At 34.5% G+C, this 24481-nt stretch overlaps 1 protein-coding gene across 5 annotated transcripts in view; it reads left to right on the forward strand.

Moving 5' to 3' along the window:
• STX17 (syntaxin 17) overlaps nt 1-24481 on the forward strand; it is a 72990-nt gene that overhangs the window by 27229 nt on the left and 21280 nt on the right. For 4 of the 5 annotated variants that reach the window (XR_013388169.1, XR_013388168.1, XM_077912698.1 and 1 more), the window contains exons 4-6: nt 14797-15022; nt 22564-22679; nt 22755-22805. Coding sequence is in view for 3 of the 5 variants with exons in the window: in XM_077912698.1 (XP_077768824.1) it covers nt 14797-15022; nt 22564-22679; nt 22755-22805 (393 nt within the window). In the remaining 2 variants the exon portion in view is untranslated. Of the gene's footprint in view, nt 1-5933; nt 6001-14796; nt 15023-22563; nt 22680-22754; nt 22806-24481 lie in introns of all 5 variants that reach the window. The other variant, XM_077912700.1, reaches the window with a different exon arrangement.

Raw genomic sequence — 24481 nt, forward strand, 5'->3', positions numbered from 1 at the left:
CTGAGTGAAATAAGTCAATCAGAAAGACAATTATCATACGGTTTCACTCATGTGGAATAGAAGAAACAGCACAGAGGATCATAGAAGAAGGGAGGGAAAACTGAATGGGAAGTCATCAGAGGGAGAAAAACCATGAGAAACTCAACTATAGGAAACAAATTGAGGGTTGCTGGAGTTTAGCTGGGTAGGGGGATGGGGTAACTGGGTGATGGGCTTTAAGGAAGGCATGTGATATGAGCACTGGGTGTTATATGCAACTGATAAATTGTTGAACACTACATCTGAGACTAATGTACTATATGTTGACTAATTGAATTTAAATTAAAAAATTATCTTGACAATTATTCAGAAAAGTACAAATTCTAAGGGAACAAAGATGGAAATAAGAATATAGTTAGATGGCTAATGTAATAATCAGGATAGTATGGGTTTACTTTTTAAAGGTTTTTTGTTTTGTTTTTTGGAGAAAGAGCACATTTGAGCAAGGGGAAGGGCAGAGAGAAGAACAAGCAGACTCTGCACTAAGCACAGATCCCCACTCCAGACTCCATCTCATGACCCTGAGATTATAACCTGAGCTGAAATCAAGAGTTGGGTGCTCAACTGACTGAGCCATCCAGGTGCCCTTGGGTTTACTTTTTAGAAAAATGCAGACCTGCACATGTGTAAACAATTTTGTTTAGGATCTCAGAGACCTAATATGTTAAGATTTTTATCTATTCTCTTTATAGCCCTGGTAAATGAGGGTTCTGAACTTAAAAGCTTGACAGGAATAAGGACCTACCCTGATATCAACCTAATCAATGAAGTAACTTTTTGACAAATTATGCACACACACACTTCAAACATACAAGATATGGAAAATATAAAAATAATGTAACACTTATGTACTCCTCACCCAACTTTGTTAAATATTAACATTTTGTCACAGCTTTTCCTTTTAAAAAAATTTTTAATATAATTAGTATTAAAATAATTTTGAAATTTTAAGAAATTTTTATTTAAAAAATTTTATTATAATTATTATTTTTTAGAGGAGGAAGGGGCAAAGAGGGAGGGAGAGAGAGTGAGAGAGTCTTAAGCAGACTCCATGCTCTGTCTTACAACCCTGAGATCATTGACCTGAGCTGAAATTAAGAGTCTGATGCTTAACTGACTGAGCTACCCAGGTGCTCCTCCCCCCCCCCCCTTTTTTTTAAAGGCACTTTAGAAATACCACTGGGGAAAAAAAAAAGAAATACCACTGAAATCCCTTGTGTACCTTTCCTTGATTCCATTTACTTTGTTCTTATCTTGATCTGAAGAAAATATTTTCTCTTGATTTAAGTATTTATCATCTTTTTTTAAAAATTACTTTTATTGTTTAAAGTAAGCTCTGTTCCCAATGTGGAGCTGGAATGCACAACCCCAGGATCAAGACTTGCACACTCTACTAACTGAGCCAGCCAGCAACAACTATTATTTCTATGCATTTAACTGTTCATAAATAATAAATGATACTGTTTTGTATTTTTCTTTTTTCCAATTTTATTGAGATGTAATTGACATATAATTACACAATTTGATAACTTTGACATGTGTACCATGAGACTGTCACTACAGTCTAGATAATTAATATATGCATTGCCTCAAAAAGTTCCTTCATACCCCATTGAAACTCTTCTGGCTTCTCCCTCCCACATCCTTCTGCACTCCTTTTCATTCTGTACTCTGTCCATGCATGTGCATGCATGCACACACACACAGACACACACACACTGAGTACCCAAGCAATCACTGTACAGCGTTTGGATTTCCTAGAATTTTATATAAATAGAATCATGAAATAAGCACTTATTTTGTCTGGCTTCTTTCACTCTGTATAAATATTTTGAGGTTCATTCATATTACAATGTGTATCGTTATTTCATTCCTTTCCATTGTTGAGTAGGTATTCTGTTGTATGAGTATACCACAGCTTGTTTATCTGTGATAAAAATTTGGATTGTTTCCAGTTTAGAGTTATTAAAAATAAAGCTGCTACGAACATTTTGAGTACAGGACCTTGTATGAACAAAGGATTTCATTTCTCTTGAATAAATACTTATGGGAATGGCTGGATCATATTATTGTTACTCCTTAACTATTTAAGAAAGTGCCAAGCTGTTTTATGAAATTGTAATTTTAATTTGTGATTGATGTTTCAGTTTTATTTTGAATTGAGTATTTTTTATTCTGTTGTATCTCCTTATCCTGCTACCTATGAAACTTACTATTTTCATTGTGTAATATGTCTTTATTCTCTGGTTGCTTTTATAGTTTTCCCTTTATCCCTGGCTTTGAGTACTTCAATTATGATGAACTTTGGTGACATTTTCTTCACAATTCTTGTGCTTTCAAGTTGTAGAACATCATGGATCTTTAGGTTTATAGTTTACATCAAATTTGAAAAATTTTGGCTATTATTTTTTAAATATTTTTCTGTCCCTTCCTATTTCTCCTCTTCTTCAGAGACTCCAATTACACATGTGTTAGACTGCTTGAGGTTATCTTACAACTTACTGAAGCTTTTAACTTTTTTTTTTGGATTCTTCTTTCTCCGTGTGTTTCATTTTGATTGGTGTTATTTCTGTGCCTTCATGTTTATTAGTCTTAGCAGCAGCATCCAATCTGCTGTTAATATATTCAGTGCATTTTTAATCACACATCTTACATTTTTAAATTCTAGAACCTTGATTTTGGGGGAGGTCTCTCTCTCTCTTTCTCTCTCTCTCTCTTTTTACTAAGTAGGCTCTACCCCTAGCATGGGGCTTGAACTCAGGATCCTGAGATCAAGAGTTGCATGCTCTACTGACTGAGTCAGCCAGGTGCCCTGATTTGGGTCTCTTTATATCTTCTGTGTCTCTACTTAACTTTTTAAACATATGGAATACATTTATAATAACTGTTTTACTATCCTTTTCTGCTTATTCTAATATATCTGCTTATTCTGGGTCAGTTTCAATCAAGTGATTATTCTCATTATGGGTCATATTTTCCTATTTCTCTGTGTTTCCAATGATCTTTGATTGGGAGGCCCTTGCCTGGCTGAATGCTAGATTTTTTTTTTTTTTTTGAGTGCTAGGTATTTTCATGTTCCTATAAATCTTCTTGAGTTTCATTATGAAATATAGTTAAGATACTTGAAAATACTTTGATTCTTTCGGATCTTACTTTTATGATTTATTAGGCTTGATTGGAGCAGTCCCCCGCATTGCCATAAAACCTTTCTGAATGCTCTTGATCAGCCTAGTTTCCATAACAATGGTGATACAGAACTTCTTGAGAACACAGATTTCTAGGATGTACCTTAGAGATTCTGAGATAGTAGATTTCAGAAAACATTTAGAAAGATACTGCTCCTGGGGCTCCTGAGTGGCTCTGTTTTGGCTCCATGGTCATGGAGTGCTATTAGAAGATAAATTATTTTAGATTATTATGAGCTTCAATTGAATTTAAATTTTAATTTTGCCTTGAGGTACTTATAAGCTGATTAATCAGGATTTAGGTTTTTGACCTCTACTCTGATTGGCATAGGTACTATAGAACCTCAGGGAGGAAATGAAATCTTAGGTACCATCTATTGTAAGATACACCATTGTTTTGTGTACCTCCAAGGAAGAAAAGTGCTGCCAGTTAAGAATGGCCCATTGCTTTTTTTTTTTTTGACATCTATTTTAAGATGCATTCCAATTTCAGAGATGTTAGAATGTGGGAAAGATGTGTCTTAAAATTGACAAAATATAGTATTTAGAAGACTTCTACCCTTCTACTACACCTCTGTCCTTCCCCAGTTTGGCCTATTTAATATCTTCTGCTTTCCTAATACATTCTTTAGGGACAGCTCAAATTGCACTTCCTTCATGAAGCCTGTCTAGATTCTTACAATAAGATATTTCAGATTTCCTTTGAGTATGTTTCTTATGCTCCTTTCCATTTTGAATATTTGTCCTTAATAGAGAGTCAAAAGCAATATAGGAATTTGGTAGTTGTGCTTTCTCTGCATCATCTGTTAACATTATACCATCTGCCCCAAGCAGTAGACCTAATCCTCCTTTCTTGTTCTTGCTCTACATGTATTTTTTAAATCCTTTTTATTGTTCTTAACATTTTTCTTCAGCCTCCGCTCATTCTGGGCTCTTACTTTACTTACATGAATCTCCTTGTTTCACACCACTCTTTTGTATTCATCCTTGTTCACATGGCTTTCTTTCTTTTTTTTAAACAAGTCTCTTAAAATTCTGAACTTATAGCACACCATACACAACCATAGTGGATTCTTTAGATGCCACTTTCTTTTCTTACCAGATTAATTTTTTTTTATTTATAGTGTCAGCATTTCACCTTTTAGAAACTATCTTTCTCTTTCAAAAAAGTTCTTCCTATTACATATAATTTCTATGGTATCACAGAGGTATTTTCTCCAGAAAAAACTTAATTCACTTCTCTAAAGTATCAGTGTTTCCATTATTCCTTTTTTAACGATTAAGAACTCCAAGGTGGTATGGTTGCTTTTTCTCATGGGTTTCATTTCCACGTCACTATTTTATGCTTGTATGTCAGAATAAATTCCAAAAAAATGGTTCCTTTCATTATTTCTTCCAGCTAATGAAAGATGAAATGTTTCATATGCTTAGTGGCTTATATTATGCATTCTTAGGAAACAGATCTAGTTGCATTCTTGAGAGTTGGAGATCTCTTTTGTTGTTGAAGTACTGTTTTGCCACTTTGTGGAAAATATTAAGAAAGCATTCATTCATTTACGTATTTATTGAATTGAACCATGTATCAGGGATCAAATATGGCATTAAGGACACTATGGTATAGTGTCAGAGACAAGCATAGTCTCTGTCCTTACAACTGCACAATATAGTCAAATGAATGAATTAATCTTTTATCCAACAAGGTGATAGGTAATATACTTCCATACTTAGGTTGATACTCATTTTTACCCCTACCCAAATGCTTTCAAACTTGTTTCTATCCTTGGGACGCCTGGGTGGCTCAGCAGTTGATCGTCTGCCTTTGACTCAGGGTGTGATCCAGGGATCCAGGATTGAGTCCCGCATTGGCCTCCCTGACGGAGCCTGCTTCTCCCTCTGCCTGTGTCTCTGCCCCCTCTCTGTATCTCTCATGAATAAATAAATAAAGTCTTAGTCTTAAACTCCTTTAAGAAAAACACTTGTTTCTATCCTTAATTGGCCATACAGGTTAATATAATGCTCTTTTCTAAAAATGTTATTAAAACTTTTTATTGTGAAATATAACATATGTGCTGTAAATATATACAACATAAATATACACCTAACCAAATTGTAGTGGGAATACTCACATAACTACTATTCAGATCAAGAAGTAGAAAATTGCCAGCATCCTAGAAACCCTTTATAGCCTCTTTCCTATAACAACTGCTTTTCTTCCACCAAAAGTAATTACTATCTTGATTTATGTGGTCATTGCTTGTTAATATTTCTGTATAGTTTTAAAACCAAAATGTCTCATTAAGCTATAGATTAATTTAGTCTGTTTTTGAACATTATATAAATTTAAATAAACAGAATATATCCTTTGTGTCTGGCTTGAGATTTATCTGTGTTGTTGCCTATAGCAGTATTCATTCATTTTCTTTACTGTATACAGTCCATTGTATGAGTTTACCATAGTGTTTGGTAAGCATATACTATGATATGTTGATGGTCACTTGGGTTATTTTTAGGTTTCTTTGTTTTGTTTTCATTTTCTATTATAGATGCCATTAACATTCTTGTATATTTTTACTTGTATATGCATGCATACATTCCTGTTAAATGTATTCCTAGGACAGGAATTGTTGGTTCATTAGGCATCCTTATTTTAACTGTAGTATAATGACAAACTTTTCCAAAATAATTGTACTAATTTTATACTCCTTCCAGCAATGAATGTGAATTCCTGTGGTCTCCACATCCTCACCAATATTTAGGAAAGTCAAACTTTATTCTGGTGGGTAGCTAACTATGGTTTAATTTAATTTTACCTATTAGTCAGACTGAGTAACTCTGGGTTTGTTTGGGTGTTTTTTTCTTTTTTTGAAGATTTATTTATTTACTTAAGAGAGAGAGAAAGCACAAACAGGGAGAGGGAGAGAGACAGAGAAGCAGACTCCCTGTTGAGCTGGGAACCCGACAGGGCCTCATGACTCTGAGATCAAGACCTGAGGCAAAATCAAGTCAGACACTCAACTGACTGAGCCACCCAGGTGCTGTGTGTAACTCTTTGTTTATGAGCAGTGCCCATTTAGAGTTCTTGCCCACATTTGTACAGGTTTTTTGTCTTTTTCTTAGCTATGAGTTCTTTATTCTGTCTGTGACCACTTTATCAGTGTATGTGTTGCAGTTTTCTTCCACTTAGTGGTTAATCTTTTACTGTCTTTATTGTATTCCTTGATGACTAGAAGTTCATTTAGTTTAATATAGTCAAGACTATCAGTTTTTTCTAGGTGCTTTTTGTGCCACATATAAGAGGTATTTCCTATCCTAATGTCATAAAGATGTTCTGTTGTGGTGCCTTTCACATTTAGGTCTATAATCCATCTAGTTGATTATTGTGTATCATGTAAAGTGGTGTGTTCAGTTTTATTTTTTTCCCATGTGGATACCCAAATGGCCAAGCACTGTGTTTTGGAAAGATCATGCTTCTCTGCAGTGCCACCTTTGTTGTAAATTCAGTGCATATATGTTTGGGTGGTTTCTTGGCTGTCTGTCTCATTGGTGTATTTGTCTATTCTTGCACTAATACCACACTGTATTAATTATTGTGGCTTTATAATCAATTGATATCTAATAGAGGAAGTTTTCTTAATCTTCTTCAAAGCTAGTATCAGCCTATATATGCAGTTCCATATACATTTTGGATTCAGCATGTCAAGTTCCACCAAAACAATGAACCTTTTTTCAAATTTAGTCTAATTTATTGAATCTGCAGATTCAAACCCATGTTGTTCAAGGGTCAGCTGTACATGGTTTGTTATTTTACCCTTTTTTTGAACTGTCTTTGTATTTTAGATGTATTTCTTGAGTTTCATATATTTTCCTGTCTGAAAATTTTTCTGTTAACTGGAATATTCCACTTATGTTTAATGTAATTGTTGATGTATTTAGGTTTAGATCTTACAGCCTCTTATGTGCTTTCTACTTCCTTCACATAATCTGTGTTCTTTTTCATATCCCATCTTCACTTGTATTTTTTTTTTACTGACCCAACTGTTCTCTTGTTAGTTTTGGAATTATATACTCTTAGAAATTACAATATACATCATAAACAATATAGATTGTATAGGTAGCTTGAAATATTTTAGTTGTATATATGCCCCCCCCCAAGATTAAATGCTATTTTAATCTTACACATGTATTTAAAAGATATTATTGTTTTAGTATAGTTACTGGTCATGTAGATTTATACTTTTACTGTTTTTTTTTCTTCTTATTACTATTTTTTAAATATACTTCATTTCTTTCTGCATCTCCAACTTAATATCTGGATTGATTATTATTCTTTCTGAAGGACATCTTTATATTTACTGTGTATTTCCTGGAGATAGATTCCTTCAGTTTTTATATTCATTTTACCTGAAAGATATATTTGCTGGGTATAAAATTTTAGATTGATAGCAGTTTTTTCTCCATACTTTGAATGTATCATTCTGCTCTCTTCTGGCTTTTGTTGCTTTGAGAAGTCATATTATAGTCTTACTGTTTCTTTTTCTGATCTTTATTATTGCCTACTGGGTGTGACACTGCTTTTTTTTTGTCATTGTTCAAGATTTATTGTTTTTGTTGATATAACCCATGGATAGTTGGTTTCATTATTTATATATAGATTTTGTTTTTACATTATATGGCAGTGTATGCTATTCTAATACATAGAGTACACAGAAAATAAGAATCTTTAGAACAGTTATACATAATACATGTAATGTTGGATTTATATATTGGATCCCAGAATGTGACTGATAGAAGAAAAAAAGTTGGACTAGTTATGTTGGATGAAGGAACCAGATGTTACATAACAGAGTAGACACACATCTAGTTTGAAGGTTAACTGCAGCATGTGCAACATTGGCAGTAGTGCCTCTGAAGTGGTAAGACTATTTTGCAAGAACTTGTATTGCCTCTAGCTCCTTTTGAGCTCCTTCTGAGAGGTCCTACCCTCTCTCTTTTCTTTTTTCCCTATTTGGCTATATGTTTTTCTTTTTATTTATGCTTATTGAGATTTGTTGACCTTCTTGAATCTGTGGCTTGATATCTTAGTCATTATCTATTCAAATTTATTTTGTGTACTTTTCTAGGATTCTAAGTAGATGTATATTGTATTCTTCTCTAACTATATCCTATGTCTTTTATCTCTCCTCTATATTTTTCACGTAGTTTCTTTTTTACATAGTTTTACATTGTTTCTTCATATCTAGTTTTCAGTTTACTAAGTCTTGAGTTGGTCTAATATGCAGCTATTTAAAAAAATTATTTATGTATTTATTTGACAGGATGAGAACACAAGCCAGGGGGAGTGACAGGCAGAGGGAGATGGAGAGCAGGTGGGGCTCGATCCCAGGACCCTAGGATCAGGACCTGAGCTGAAGGCAGATGCTTAACTGACTGAGCCACCCAGGTGCTCCACAGCTAAACTCTTATTACATTTTTTCTTTTGTATACTTTATTTTTAAAGATTTATTTATTTATTTTAGAAAGAGAGAAAGAGCACATGGGGGGAGAGGCAGAGGGAGAGAATCTTCAAGCAGACTCCCCACTGAACATAGAGCCCAACACAGTGCTTGATTTACCCATGAGATCATGACCTGAGCCAAAATCAAGACTCAGACATTTAACTGAGACACCCAGGTACCCCTCTATACTCTATTTTTAAACTATAGAATATTCATTCTTTCTAAAAACCTGTATTTTGCTTTTTATAATTCCATTGTTTGCTGAATTTCCAAGCTTGGTTTTTATATCTTTGGACAAAGTAACCATAGTTTTTTAGGCTACATTTGCTTTTATGCATATCAAATGTCCCTTTGGATGCTCCTATTGTCTATTGTTTCTGCTATTCTTTCTCCATGTTGTGTTTGTCCTTCTGTGCTTAATTATCTTTGGTGGGCATTATATTTGAAAACTTATTTATAGAAATTATTTGAGGATAGGGATAATATTATCTTCCCCTAGAGAGGATTTCATTTACTGCCTCTAAGCCCCTGGGGTACTGATTTTCTACAATTACCTTTTTTTTTTTAAAGATTTTATTTATTTATTCAGGAGAGACACAGAGAGACAGCAAGAGAGGCTGAGACACAGAGGGAGAAGCAGGCCCTGTGCAGGGAGCCTGACGTGGGACTCGATCCTGGGTCTCCAGGATCACACCCTGGGCTGAAGGCAGCACAAGCCGCTGACCCACCCACGCTGCCCCACGATTATCTTTATATAGTTTCAAGGATTAAAATTTTTATACACTACCCAAAAGACTGGAAGCCAAACTATAGTTCATGTGAGGGCTGATTTATTTCAGGATCACCTGTGTTCTCTGGGTACAGCTCTTTCAGATCCCAGCTCAAAGCACCATAGTGGTTATATTTAGCAGGCCCCCGCATTGAGTATTTTACCCAGAAATTTGTGAGGCTGTCAAACACTCTGGTAAATAAATACCTCCAAGCAGATGTGGCTTTGAGTTCAGGACTCACCTGTGGTTTTCCACCTTTGTCTAGTTCATGGCCTACAAACTTTTTACTATTTTATTTGCTTTTTGATGCCTTTGAATTTTGTTTCTTTGTCATTTGTTTCATTGCCAATGCTTTAACTAGTCATTGGTGAGAGGGTTAGTTTGAATTATCTATCTTGCTACACCCAGAGGCAGAAATACCTACTTTATATTTTTCACATATGGCCTTACTATCCTGTTCCTTTTATTTGATTTTGGAGCGATTCTGTTGCTGTGCTGTCTAATACGGTAGCTCCTAGCCACATTTAATTGTTGAGCACTTACAGTGTGGTTAATTTGGGGGTACCTGGGTGGCTTAGTCTATTAAATGTCTGACTCTTGATCTCAGGTCAGGTCTTGATCTCAGGGTCATGACTTCAAGTCCCCTTTGAAAAAAATGTGGCTAGTTTGAATTGAGATGTGCTATGAATGTAAAATATTTCATTAATAAGTTTTATATTGATCACATGTTGAAATGGTAATATTTTGAATGTATTTGGTTAAATAAAACATTAAACTTAACTTGTTTCTTTTTACTTTTTAATGTGACTATTATAAAGTTTAAATATTATATATATATATATATATATATATATATATATATATATATATACACCTTACATTTATGGCTTGCATTATATTTCTGTTGGATAGTATAGCTATGTACAAAAGTTGTTGAGAACATATGCTCTGTAGCCTGGATTTAATTCCTGGCTGTACTTTTTACTAGAAGTGTAATCCTGGGCTTTTTAAAAAAAATGTCTTGTGGGGGACGCCTTGGTGGCTCAGCGGTTGAGCATCTGCCTTTGGATCCTGGGGTCCGGGATCAAGTCCTGCATTGGGCTCCCTCTGGGGAGCCTGCTTTTCCCTCTGCCTGTATCTCTGCCTCCCCCCCCCCCCCATGAATAAATAGGTAAAATATTTTTAAAAAAACTTAAAAATGTCTTTAATTTTCTGCCAAATGAGCATAGTAGTAATATCTGCTTAAAGGTAAGCTGTGGAGGTAAAAAAGATAAAGGTAAATACATAGTACAATGGACAGCTTATAGTAAGTGTTAATAGAAATTTAGCCATTATTTTTGTTTTTGTTACTTTAGTGTCAGATTTTATAGTTCAGTGGATGTTTTCTTTCTTTTAACATTTTCCTCTCTACCCTTAGCAATAGAATTCCAGACACTATAATTTGGGGACATAAACATATACAAATTCTATAAGAGAGGAAGAATGTCATAAGCAAATGGTCGTTAGCTGCAGAAACTTTAATGCTTCTCCAAGATAATACTGCCTAAAATATTTTGTGGACTATGTGGCAACTACGTAACCAAGCTTTACAACTGTAGTTCAGAAAGGAATTGCACAGCCAAGAATTGGTGGTATGTTAGAAATAGTATTGTTCCAGGACTTGAAAACTGGACACTAGACCTAATTCTGCCACTGTGTTCCATCTGGAGTCCAGTTTCCCTCTTGTAAAATCATAAGATTGTATTAGATGATCACATATGCCTCTATGTTCTATGATTTTTCCGTAGTAATGCTTGCATATCACATATTTTATTTTATTTTATTATTTTATTTTTTTAAAGATTTATTTATTTATTTATTTATTTATGAGAGAGAGAGAGAGAGGCAGAGACACAGGCAGAGAGAGAAGCAGGCTCCGTGCCGGGAGCCCGACGTGGGACTCTATCCCGGGACTCCAGGATCGTGCCCTGGGCCAAAGGCAGGTGCTAAACCGCTGAGCCACCCAAGGATCCCCTATATCACATATTTTAAACTTACAGTACAGTTATCCTTAGGTTTTCTAGTTCACATAAGAGTGACAGAAGGTTAAAGAAAATATAGAGTCATGGCAAGATGGAAACACAACTTTTTTTATTCACCCAGAATATCTCACAAGATACATTAGGTTGTAGCTAAACTATTTTTTCCAGAATTGTTTTTAATTTTGCTAGAATAAAATAAATACCTTAGATTATATTAAGGTACCATATATATGAATTATGGTTATAGTTTAATGGGAAGATTGCTGGACTTTTAAGAATACGTAGGTTTTCTTTCTTTTTTTTTTTAATTTTTATTTATTTATGATAGTCACACACAGAGAGAGAGAGAGAGAGAGGCAGAGACATAGGCAGAGGGAGAAGCAGGCTCCATGCACCGGGAGCCCGACGTGGGATTTGATCCCAGGTCTCCAGGATTGCGCCCTGGGCCAAAGGCAGGCGCTAAACCGCTGCGCCACCCAGGGATCCCAATACGTAGGTTTTCATAAAAATCCTAGAAGGAAAAAAAAAAATCCTAGAAGAGAGCACAGGCAGTAATTTTTCTAATATTGGCCATAGCAACATTTTTCTAGATAGATATCCTAAGGCAAGGGAAATAAAAAAATAAACTATTGGGACTACATCAAAATAAAAAGCTTCTGCACAGCAAAGGAAACAATCAACAAAGCTAAAAGGCAACCTACTGAATGCAAGAAGATATTTGCAAATGACATATCCAATAAAGAGTTGGTATCCAAAAGATAAAGAACTGATACAATTCAACACCCCGAAAACAAACAATCCAATTAAAAGTTGACAGAAAACATGAACAGACATTTCTTCAAAGAAGACATCCAGATGGCCAACAGACACATGAAGTAATACACAACATCACTCATTATCAGGGAAATGTAAAACAAAACTACAATGAGATGTCACCTTACACTTGTCAGAGAAATCAATTATCTTGTCAGAATGCTAAAATCAAAAACACAAGAAATAAGCACTGGTGAGGATATGGAAAAAAAATGAATCCTCATGCACTGTTGATGGGAATGCAAACTGGTGCAGCCACTGCGGAAACAGTAAGGAGGCTCCTCAGAAAGTTAAAAATAGAACTACCCTACAATCCAGTATTGCAATACTGGTTATTTACCCCCAAAATACAAAAGCCCTAATTCAAAGAGATACACGCACCCCTATGTTTATAGTAGTAGTATTTACAATAGCTAAATTATGGAAGCAGGCCAGGTGCCCATGGATAGATGAATGGATAAAGAAGATGTGATACACACATACCAGAATATTATTCACCCATTACCAAAAAAAGAATGAAATCTTACCGTTTGGAACAACATGGATGGAGCTAGAGAGTACAATGCTAAATAGAATAAGAGAAAGACAAAACCATATGATTTCACTCATATGTGGAATTTAAGGAACAAAACCAGCAAAGGAGAAAAGAGAAACCTAGAAACAAACTATAAACTGAGAACAAACTGATGGTTACTAGAAGGGAGGGAGGTGGGAGAATGGGTTAAATATGTGATGGGGATTAAGGAGTGTACTTGGGATGAGCACTGGGTATTGTATGGAATTGTTGTATTGCTGTCTTGTACACAGGAAACTAATATAATACTACATGTTAACTATGCTGGAATTAAAATGAAAACTTAATAAAAAAATACCCGGGTTTTAATTTAACTAAGCTTTGCTACTAGATAAAATTAAGTAAATTCTAAGCAAGTTTTCTTTGATCTGATTTTTCTATAAGTTAATAATGTGGAATGTAAGAATATAGGATGTAATACTTCACCCAGAGTAGGTACTTGAGAAATTAAAGAAGTTAATACATTCTGTCCTATTATACAGAACTTGCATTAGAATATGTGGAAGTTCAATAGGGGAGAAGAATTTAAGATATTACACAAATATTAAAGTATATTCTAAAATATATGGTCAATACTATAGAGATCTATAATTTTTCAGAAGCATCATACTCAGATCGTTCATGCAAGTAAGTTCTATTTAATTGTCAAACAATATTTTTGGTTTTTATGTTTTCAAAGTATAGGCCATTGGAAAAGATGGAAAACTCCCCACGTCGTTCTGTGAAGCTAGCACAACCCCAAACCTCTTATAGTGAGTTTAAATCTAGTAAAGATAATATAGACACACGCACATATAGACAGACATGTGTTAAAGTCCAAGTAATTTATTAGCTAATAGAGTCCAAAAAATTATATATGTGATCAGGAAGAGTTTTTCTCAGGAACGTAAAGATGGCTCTATATTATGAAACCTACCCATAACTCGTATCAGCATATTAGAGGAAAATTTATGATTATGTCAGTAGATGATTCTAAAAAAAGGAGGAAATAATTTGATATAAATCCAGTAACTTCACTCAGAAATGCAATTAAAGCAACAGTGAGATAACCATGTAGTACTGGCAGTATGTGGGAAAACTCATACTTTGGTGGTAATATAAATTCTTACTTAGGTAACTATTTACTTTAGCTACTGATAATAGCTATTGAAATAAAGCACATGATCCTTTGAGTACTCTCACTTTTGGGAATCATTTCTACAAAATACAGTACAATGTATATACTATAATACTAATATATACTGTTATGGTATATTAGGATATATTCAAGGACTCCTGTTTTGGAAACAACATGCATGACTGTTGATCACTTGGAAGGGTCACTGCATAAATTATTATTTAATAAATAATATTATTTAATAAATTATTATTTATGCAGTGACCCTTTATGTAATTATACATCCATACCATGGAGTACAGTATACCCATGATGGTATTGTTACATCACTGGGGTGAGGAATAACAAATTATAGATTATCCTGCACAGTGTTATCCATTTCATTGTAAAAGGAAAGTCTATATATGTTAATGTTTGCATGAGCATTGGGAAATGTGTAGGAGGACTGGGTTAAAAGAGGTGGTTGGATTGGTGAAGAGGGAAATCATTAAGTTTTTCTTGATATGTTCTACACTGTTTGGTTTATTATGAAGAGTGTTTGTTACCTTTGTAATAATCACATTTAATGAAGGAAAAAATGCTAAATAAATTCAAAACATGAGAATATGAGTTCTTAAGCTCAATTTGATTAAAGACATGAAAAATAGAAAAATGTTATAGGTAGCTTTTGTTGTAGAGGACACTGGAAATCATTTCCATTCATGATCATTATCACAGATTACCTCTGAAAATAAAGGTATTTTAACAGATGGTGGCTTTAATGATTTTTTTTTCTTTTATAGCAACTCCGTTCCAATATTCGAGAAATGGAGAAACTTTGTTTGAAAGTCCGAAAGGATGACCTAGTACTTCTAAAGAGAATGATAGATCCTGTTAAAGAAGAAGCATCAGCAGCAACAGCAGAATTTCTTCAACTCCATCTGGAATCTGTAGAAGAACTTAAGAAACAATTTAATGATGAAGAAACTTTACTACAGCCTTCTTTGACCAGATCCATGACTGTTGGTGGTAACGTACTAAGTCTTACTCTTGTTCATAGTAATGCAGTTCACCATCTTGTATAACTATTGCAGATACATAAGTTTCCAGGGATCACGTCCTATTTCAGTATGTTGAATTCTTGGACCCTGGGCATGCCTAGAAATTCATGTAGAGGGGATCCCTGGGTGGCTCAGTGGTTTAGAGCCTGCCTTCCACCCGGGGCGTGATCCTGGAGTCCCGGGATCGAGTCCTGCATTGGGCTCCCCGCATGGAGCCTGCTTCTCCCTCTGCCTGTCTCTCTCTCTCTCTCTCTCTCTCTCTCTCTCTGTCTCTCATGAATAAATAAATAAAAATCTTAAAAAAAAAAAGAAATGCATGTAGATAAAGTTTCATGGGATAAAAATTTTGAAGCTATGCTATATAGAGTGGAACTTCTAAGTACCTATTTGTCTATATATTGAAAATTTCATCCTAATTTGCAGAGGATACCCCCTTCATGTCCGGGTGCAAGAGTAGCCTAACCAGGCATACCTCTTTCTTTGGCATTCTGATTTTCTTTCATAGGGACTTTAGATCTATCAGCTCAGTTTTCTGAATTTAACAGACAACATTAAAAAAAAAAAAAAAAACCCTGCATTGAGGGTCATGCTATCAGCTTTTGTGAAATGGTACTCTAAGAAACGGTCCAGCAGAACTTTTCATCATATCTTTTTTAAGAATGTAACTGATAATTGAACCCTGAAAAAAAATTCTTGGTTTAATACATAATAGTACTTGAAAGCAGTTGGTCTTTTTAAAATCTCATTAAAAGGATATTGGCTAGAATAACTGATAAGGTTTCTCTACTTCAGTTATTTACTGGAATGCTTACGTCTGAATTTTTTTTAACTACCAAAAGCCAAAGTTTTTAACTGTCCTGGCTTTATTTTATAATTGCTCCCTTCATTTTTCCTTTTTTGTTTCCCTTTTAATTTATGCTATCTTGTTATATTTTGTATGTTCTAAGATGCTTTTAAATCTTAATAAATTATAAATTAGAATCTAAGAGATGTTATACCTGTCCAGTTTTCACCATTTCATGTATGTAGGAGGCTCTTATACCATTCCCTGTCTCCAAAACCAGATTATTTTTGACGTTTTATTTTCAGTGCTAATGATCCAGTAATTCATAGGGAAGTCAAAATTGAAAAATTAGAGGAAACATTTAGGCCATCATCCAGAGTTTCTTTGCAATCTTGCTTTTACTATATCCTGAGTACCTAGCACATAGTACATAGTGCTTGGCACATAGTAGACCATTAATAAATGTTTCATAAATGTGAGAGAATAAGTACTTTTTTAGAGGCAGTTTTGTAATTTCAGATGTACTATACTCACTACACTCTGTGGATAACCAGTACCTAAAGTGTCATTTAGGATAGAAGGAGATGTTACCACTCAGCCCCTTGGTTGAAGAATATTTAGGAATAATGCCTTTTGATAGTTTGTAGCTACTGTTTATGTTATTCTGTGTGTATTAATCACCACCATAATGATGCAGCTAAATGCTGTTCATATCATTTAGTGTGAACCTGATACTTTATGTGCATGTATAGAGAAACTGGGCTTCCATGTGATTAAGCAGCTCTCTTATCTACCTAAACACTGTGACAGTTGTGAGGACAGTAACAACAATGAAGATATGTTGGTTTTTCTGGAAAGAGTCGTTGATATCAGTCTCTTGCTATTTAGTTTTGAATTGCCCATCACCAGCAATTCCTTCAAAAACAAAAGGTTTGAGTTCTGAGGTTTCTCACATATGATACTATTCTAATACTTGGTCTTATTTGCATTTTATTACTGCATTATTTGAGTTTCTGCCAGTGGGACTCAACAAACTTGGGTTTGGGCTCAACAAACTTAGGTTTATATATCATCAGAGGAACTGGGTGATTATGAGAAGAAGGCAGTTTACATAGTTTGCTGGCAATTAAATTTCTCTGTAGGAAAGCTGACAGGTATTAAAAAATATATATATATTTATGCAACATTTGAGGAAGCACATGTACAGAGAAGATGAAAAAGATTGAAGCAGAGCCAGAGGATGAGGAAGAAGAAATGACAAAATTCATTTTCCAACTCTTTTGATTCTTAGATTTCTCAATTCATGGAACATCAAATCAACTAAAGACCTAATCACTTGCCACTGGGAAAAACTACATGATTAAATTTCTATAACTAGTGCTGATTTGATTGAGACGGTCATCTTATTTATAAAATACCTAATTTATACCTAAAACAATGTGTAGAATTTCAAATTCCAAATGGTCTACTGGTGAGATAGTACTTTGACTTTGAATTCATTGCCAACATTAAGCAGTTAAAATGACCTGTTTCACCAAGTGCCTGAGAATTTCACCAAATGAGAAATTCTACTAGGTTGCCTTAAATCCAGAATTATTATTAACAAATAATTGAGAGGATGGGAAAGAAGAAGAATAAAAACAAAGCAGCTGATTTACATAAGACCTTAAGAGTAGGATAGAAATTGGGTTTGTTCCATGTGTGGTCTTCTAGTTATGGACTCTTTTCTGCAATTCTACATGTTTTTATCCTGTGCTTTCTGGTTTTTCTTTGTTTTTGCTTTCAATACTCATTTAGTAGTGACAGCCTATACAGAAAAAATGTGTTTGATTTGCATAGAAGTTAAATGCCTTAAAATACTTCTTCCTTTAAAAATTCAATCTGATTCTAAATAAATTGGTTGGAAATATCAGCAGAGATTCAGGAGCAATGTTGCCACATTTCCATGAGTGAGATCAAAATACAAAAATAGTTTTTCATTTACAGATAGAAATAACAAGTAGAATAGGGTGTTTTATGTTCTCTGGAGAGTAAAAGAAGCTTATTAAGTTTAGGGGGAAGCTGTGATGATTTTGCTGCTTCTTTTGTCCAGATTCTGAGAGTTCCTAAAGCAAATCTTCTCTGCCAATCTTGCTTGATCTGAGAAACTCCCTTCTGTCTCACTTGTGTGTCTAGTTTCATTTTTAGCATATTGCTTGCCACCAAGAGAAGTGATGAACCTACAAATTTGATTTGTATTTAGAAAGATATATCAAGTCATATAGAGTGAATCAGGGCTTCTCTCCATCTTTGTCTTTCTTACTCCCCTTCCAGCACATACAGTTCACCAGTGCAATAGGAATAGAATCTTATTACATTTTAAACAAATACTCAGAAAAGAAAAGAATCCAATCTTAAAACTGCTGGGAACTTCAGACCGCATATTGAATTTGATGAAATATCAGATTTTATCACAGGTATATATACATGTAGTGAACAGTTTTGTGAAGCACGTGGATAGTTTTGTATATTATTAAGAAGATATGTTTTCTGTTGGTTTTAATTTTCTTAAAAATACTCCTTAAGCCATGACTTAGAAGTCATTTTATTTGGCTAGATAGGTTGGTATTCATGATCAATAGATTAATTTCACTATTTTTAAACAGTCAGAACACGAAGAATTCAGGAAATGCCTTTGAATTAATTTAGATTTATAATGAAACTTTTCCTCACATATTGAAGTTTAGTGGAAATTTCTTCTGTGTTGTATTATAATTCTTTGAAGAATCATTGCCTTTCATGAAATACAGAGAGAAAGAGAATGTTTGGTTGTATAGAGAGAAGGGAAAAGTCTTATGTCTGTGTTATTAGCTTCAAATAAGAATATCTTCATGTTTATTTGAGTTTGAAGTCAATAATAAGATTTTAAAACTGGAGTTTGAAAAACTGGGGAGTGATATATGTATTCTACATGTGTTCTACATTCTTTACACTTGCAGTTGTTTGCGTGTGGATGGAACTATCTTAGATTATTTCATCATATAAAACAATAGCAATTTGAGTTCTGTGAGTACTTCATCCTTCTTTCCTGCAGCTATAATCTGTCTCACTGTTTTCCCTCATCACGTCTGTAGCAGTTTCTAAAAGTTCAAAGTCAATAGATGTTCACTGAGGTAGTGATTTCTAAAATAAGCTGGAATAAATGAATTATGGAAGTTGTAGAAATTAAAGGATTTCTTTCTTAATTGTTAGTTATGCCTCAGATTGATTAGTGATGTTCAGAGTTGTAAGTTTACAGCAGGATTTTCCATGGAATAGAACAGATTTCTTTGTTCTAAGACTCCATTTGAACTAAGATGCATACGCAGTTTGGTTTCAAGTGAGACGTAAATGACTTAAACACTTCTTATTTTTTACCAGAGGAAATCTGTTAGGTTTACTTAAAATGCCAAACATTTCCCACTCCTTCATTTTTTAGATCAAGAATTTATGTATGACAGTCTCCCCTCCTTTTGTTATATACCCTGGTATACTCCATTTAAATCCTCTATAATAGCATAAAGGTTATGGCTTATAAAAATCCTTAGAGTGGATGTTGTAATTATAAAATTCTGCTTTACATTTGGTCTGTTAATGATAACAAAGTTATCATTATTCATCATCCTATTAAAGAAGTTGGAGTTCTTATTACAATAGAAATATTAAGTGGAAGAGCGGTCTTAGAGGAATTCATTTATCTTGATTGATGGGAAAATGAAAGTGTCTTTATGTGATAAGTTAGGACATAGGATAAATAACTCTTTTAAACATTTGTAAAAATCAGAGAGCTTTTAAAATATTGGATACTTGCCATAATGTTGTAATGTAAAACTTTATCTGATGTTTTTGCTCTTCAAGATAAGGAAATGTATTCAGATAAGCTAAAATTCAAAATTAAAAGAACACTGTCAATTCTGATAAGCCTACGAAATATTTTTTAGTCAACTGACTATGCCCTTCCTAAACAATTCAAACAGATTCTTTTCCTCGAGAGGTAAAACATTCATAAATTTCAAAAGTAAAATAGTAATGCAGTTTTATAAAATGCCATTCAGTTATAGACTAGGATGAAAAAGAAATTGAGAAGATGAACTTAGAGTAATGACTTTTAGGAGTAGATAAGGTGTCATATGTCATTATGTCAAGTCTTTGCATGTAACACTTTAGTAGCTCTCTACTGTCTGCCAGATAAGGTACAAAGTCTTTAACTGGTCTATGGTTAAACCCCTCCTAACCATCTATATAATATTCTATGTTTGTAACTCTGTGTCTTTTATTTCATTCTTTGGCAAGACCAACCTGCTGATTTTATGTTAAGGTTTATCTTTTCTTCTTTGAGGGCCTTTTTTGTGCTGGTCTCTCTATGTAGAATTTATATTCCTATTTTCTTTGTCTTGTAAGATCACCTATTTTGGGACGTTGTCTCATAAACTGCACACCACACCAAGCTGGGTCAGATGCCATCCCAAACTTAGAATACCCACAGAATATTGTATGCACCTATATATGATTATCTAAATACCATTGCAATCTCTTACTGTTTTAGGATTTATCTCTTTGTATGTCTAACTCTTCTAGAATATAAGTTCCTTGAGAACATCTACTTTGTATTACTCATTTTCTCATCTTTGGTACCTAACACAATACATAACAGTTGTCAGGTAATATTAAAGTGGTAGATATTTTGAATTTGAAGTAAGGAGGACAAAAGGAATTAGACCTTCACATCTCTTCTTTCCATTTCCACTGCCACTGTCCTCAAACAGGCCATCATCATTTTGCACTGGACATACTGCAAAGTCTCCCAACTGGGTTTTCACTCTCTAATTTTTTTTTACCTTTCAACTTTATCCTTAATCTATTCTTTACACTACAGCTATGGTTCTCTTTCTAAATCTGAAATCTGATTATGGCACCCTCCAGCTTCCCAGTAGTTTCCAGCTCCTTTTAATAGTTCCATATTGATCTTATGAGAAAAACAGAATTCTTTAACATAGTTTACAATGCCATGAATAATGTCACGTTAGATTTCTAAAAGAGCTCAACATTTGCTTTTCTCTTTCATAGTCTGTATTTCAGTTCCCAAACCTATGCATGTATCGTTCTCCCTGACCTGAATACTATGCTTTCCCCTCCACCTTTGCCCCAGTTCACCTATGTAATTTCTGTTCATTCTCAGGTTTCAGCTTCAAAACCTCCAGCTACTCTCCCCTCCCCACATCTAGGTTAAATACCTCTCTTCTGTGCTCACCAGCATTACATATTTATTCATATCATAGTTCTTATCAGACTATACTGGCCTTGCCTGTTAATATAGTGTATTGTACATAATATGGTAAGTTCCATTAATAATAGTAACAGTAGCAATGCCTATTTATTGTAGTAGTAACTACTAAGCCACTTATACTCAATATTTAAGCCAGGCACAGTGCAAAATAAATACCTATCACCTTATTTTATTTTATTTTATTTTAAGTTTTTATTTATTCATTTAAGTGATGTCTACACCCAGTATGGGTCTTGAACTCACGACCCCAAGATAGAGAATCACATGCTCTTCCAACTGAGCCAGATATCATCCCTTTCACCTTATTTTAAAAATGAGGACAGGGCAGAAGTTTAGCGCCACTTTCAGCCCAGGGCATGATCCTGGAGACCCAGGATCGAGTCCCACATTGGGCTCCCTGCATGGAGCCTGCTTCTCCCTCTGCCTGTGTCTCTGCTTCTCTCTCTCTCTCCCTGTGTGTCTCCCATGAATAAATAAATAAAATCTTTTTAAAAAATAAATAAAAATGAGGACAATGATTCAAAGAGCTAGTAATTAGCCAAACCAGAATCTAACCCAGGTCTTTCTGACTAGGCCCATGCTCCTAACCATTGTACTATGTTGACTTCTGGAGCTGTTTATATGGTTTACCATTGTGTCTATAGTACCTTAGCATACCGATTAGCATTTACTAGGCATTCTGTACATATCAGTTTAATGAATGAATGATAGGGAAAACCAATACAAGGAAATAAAAACTTGAAGGTGGAGTTTGGAGTGTAAATTAATTCATCATCCTAGCAGTTTTACTGAGGAAGGCTTTAGTGGATTGACGACTTTTCAAAACTCAGAAAAGAAATAGAAGCAATGGAGACATGGGCTAGAAAAATGAGTCTGAGAAGGAGGATGACAATATGTATGAAAAGATCTTCATGGTAAGAGTTGTTCATTTGATAACAAATTTATTGTTACCCCAAATGGCTGATTTTCATTGTTAAAAAAAAAAAAAAAAAAAAAAAAAAAAAAAACATGATGTCCCTACTTGTAACACCTTCTGAATCTGATATTTATTACTAAAATATCCAAAGGAAAGGTTAATGATTTACATTGAAAGTGTAAAACCTGTTTCTAGTGGGTCTCTTCATGGAATGTTGGCCAAATAGAATAGTTCTCCTTCTGTGCTTCTTCCACACTGAGCTCTAGTTATTCAGATTGGGTAGATGGCATTTGTAGCTATCTTCTTGAGATTTTTTGTAGAATATTTGTTACCCTTGGAATAATCTGCCCATAGATACATCTATTTTTATAGAATAATCAATTTACTTTTAGCCTGAATTCAGTTAGTTAGCATTTTACATGGGAATTGTTTTACAAAATTGATTTATGCTATATGCTTTCTAACAAAAGCCCATAAACTAAACACGAGGCTGTGTTCATCCAGGAACATTTCACACTGCTGAGGCTGAAGCTGATCCTCAGACTATGACTCAGGTATATGCGTTGCCTGAAATTCCTCGAGATCAAAATGCTGCAGAATCATGGGAAACCTTAGAAGCGGTATGTTAAAAATTCTTTTTGTTTTGGTAGCTGTTAGGCAAAAAAGTAAGTAACTTTCTTCTCTCTCTTTTTAAGGATTTAATTGAACTTAGCCAACTGGTTACTGATTTCTCTCTCCTAGTGAATGTAAGTATTTAATTGTTTTTGGCTCAGAGATGTTAGATTAATAAGATAAGAAGCTTTTATTAATTCCTAGGCTTTTGATTATAATTTCAATAGAAATTAGAATTTTTAAGACTGATGTTGAACCATGGATTGAAGTCCAATGGTCCTCAACTTCCAGATAAATTTAATAAACATTTATCAAATGTTTGTTATTTAAAAGGTACTGTGTTAGATCCTTGGCACCTGGGGTCCGACAGGGTTAGCTATAGAAGTAAATGAAGCCTATTCTTTGCCTTCAAGGACTTAATAGTGGCTGTTGATAAGGTTGGACCCCCAAAACTGAAATTTCAAGCATGATTATTAAGTGCAAAAATGAGGTATGAAGGGAGGTATTATCAGCTTTAAGAGAAGCATTTTATTCCAAGGGAGAGAGGCAAGGGTTGTGAGATAGAAGCATTAGGATAGCTTCACGAGATAGGTAGCATTTGCTTGAGCCTTGAAAATTGAGTACAATGTCCACAGATGGGAAGTGGGGAAGGGTGCATTTGAAAACAGCTGAATAAAGACATGGAGTACACAAGTGTATGGCCTTTGAAGAACGACAAGTATTGCAGTAATAACCAAAGCATGAACTACTATAGGCAGGCAAAGCAAGGAGTGTGCAGGCCAGATTGAGGTGGCATTGAAGGCCATACCAAAGAATTTGAACCTAAATTTGTAGATATTAGGGAGCCAGTATAGATTTTTGAGCAGATTAGAGTGATATGATCCATTCTGCTTGAGAAAGATTACTGTTAGCAGTGTGAATTATGGCTCTGGGAAGGAGGAGATAGTAGGCAGGAGGACTAGTTAGAAATCAATAGCAAGAGTTTCACCAAGAGCAATGGCAATACAAGTATGAAGGTAAAGGACAGCTAAGAGGTATTTCTGGGGTAGACTTAGTAGAAATTAGAGGAAGATGGAAGAGTAAAATATTAAAGCTTATTCTGCATAATTGCGTGGCCAGTGATATCAACATAGATGAAGGAACATAAAGTAGATTTGGTGGGAAAGACAGAACAGGTTTTCTGTCATTGTTTTTCTAAATTATTCTTATGTTTTCTTCCCAGGAGGTATAGGAAGGTTGGATGTAAGTGTGTGTATATCTGTATGCACATACAGGAACAAACCTGTGTCTGCTCATGCTTATGTCTAGGTTTAGTCCTTTGTTCTCAATCAAACTGTGATTTGGGGTTTTATATATATATGAATTATGGTTTCCCTGACATCTGGCTTTCAAGTATAAGAAATCCCTAGATTACACAATATTGGAACTAGCACTGCAAAGGACTTAATGAGGCCAGCTAATCTAATTCTTCTGTTCTTGCCCCAGCTTCTCATATAGATGGTTTTTCACCTCTTTTTGAACAATTATAGTACAGGAATACTCTATACTTTAGCCATTCCATTTGGAGACTCTACCTCTTAGAAGTTCTTCCTGATATAAACTCTGCCCTGTAATAACTTCCCATTGGTACTTTTGCCCTCTTGGAACCATATACTGAACAAGTTTTGTCATTTTCTCATATAATATTTTTCAACTTTTTGAGGCCAACATTATCCTTCCTCACCCTGTCCAACGTCATCATATTTTTTTTTCTTTTAAGAGCTCTTAATTCTCAAATGTGTTCTTTCTAGAATGTGTGATTCCTAGGCTT

Source organism: Canis aureus, chromosome 10, assembly GCF_053574225.1.
Source record: "Canis aureus isolate CA01 chromosome 10, VMU_Caureus_v.1.0, whole genome shotgun sequence".
Lineage (NCBI taxonomy): Eukaryota > Metazoa > Chordata > Mammalia > Carnivora > Canidae > Canis > Canis aureus.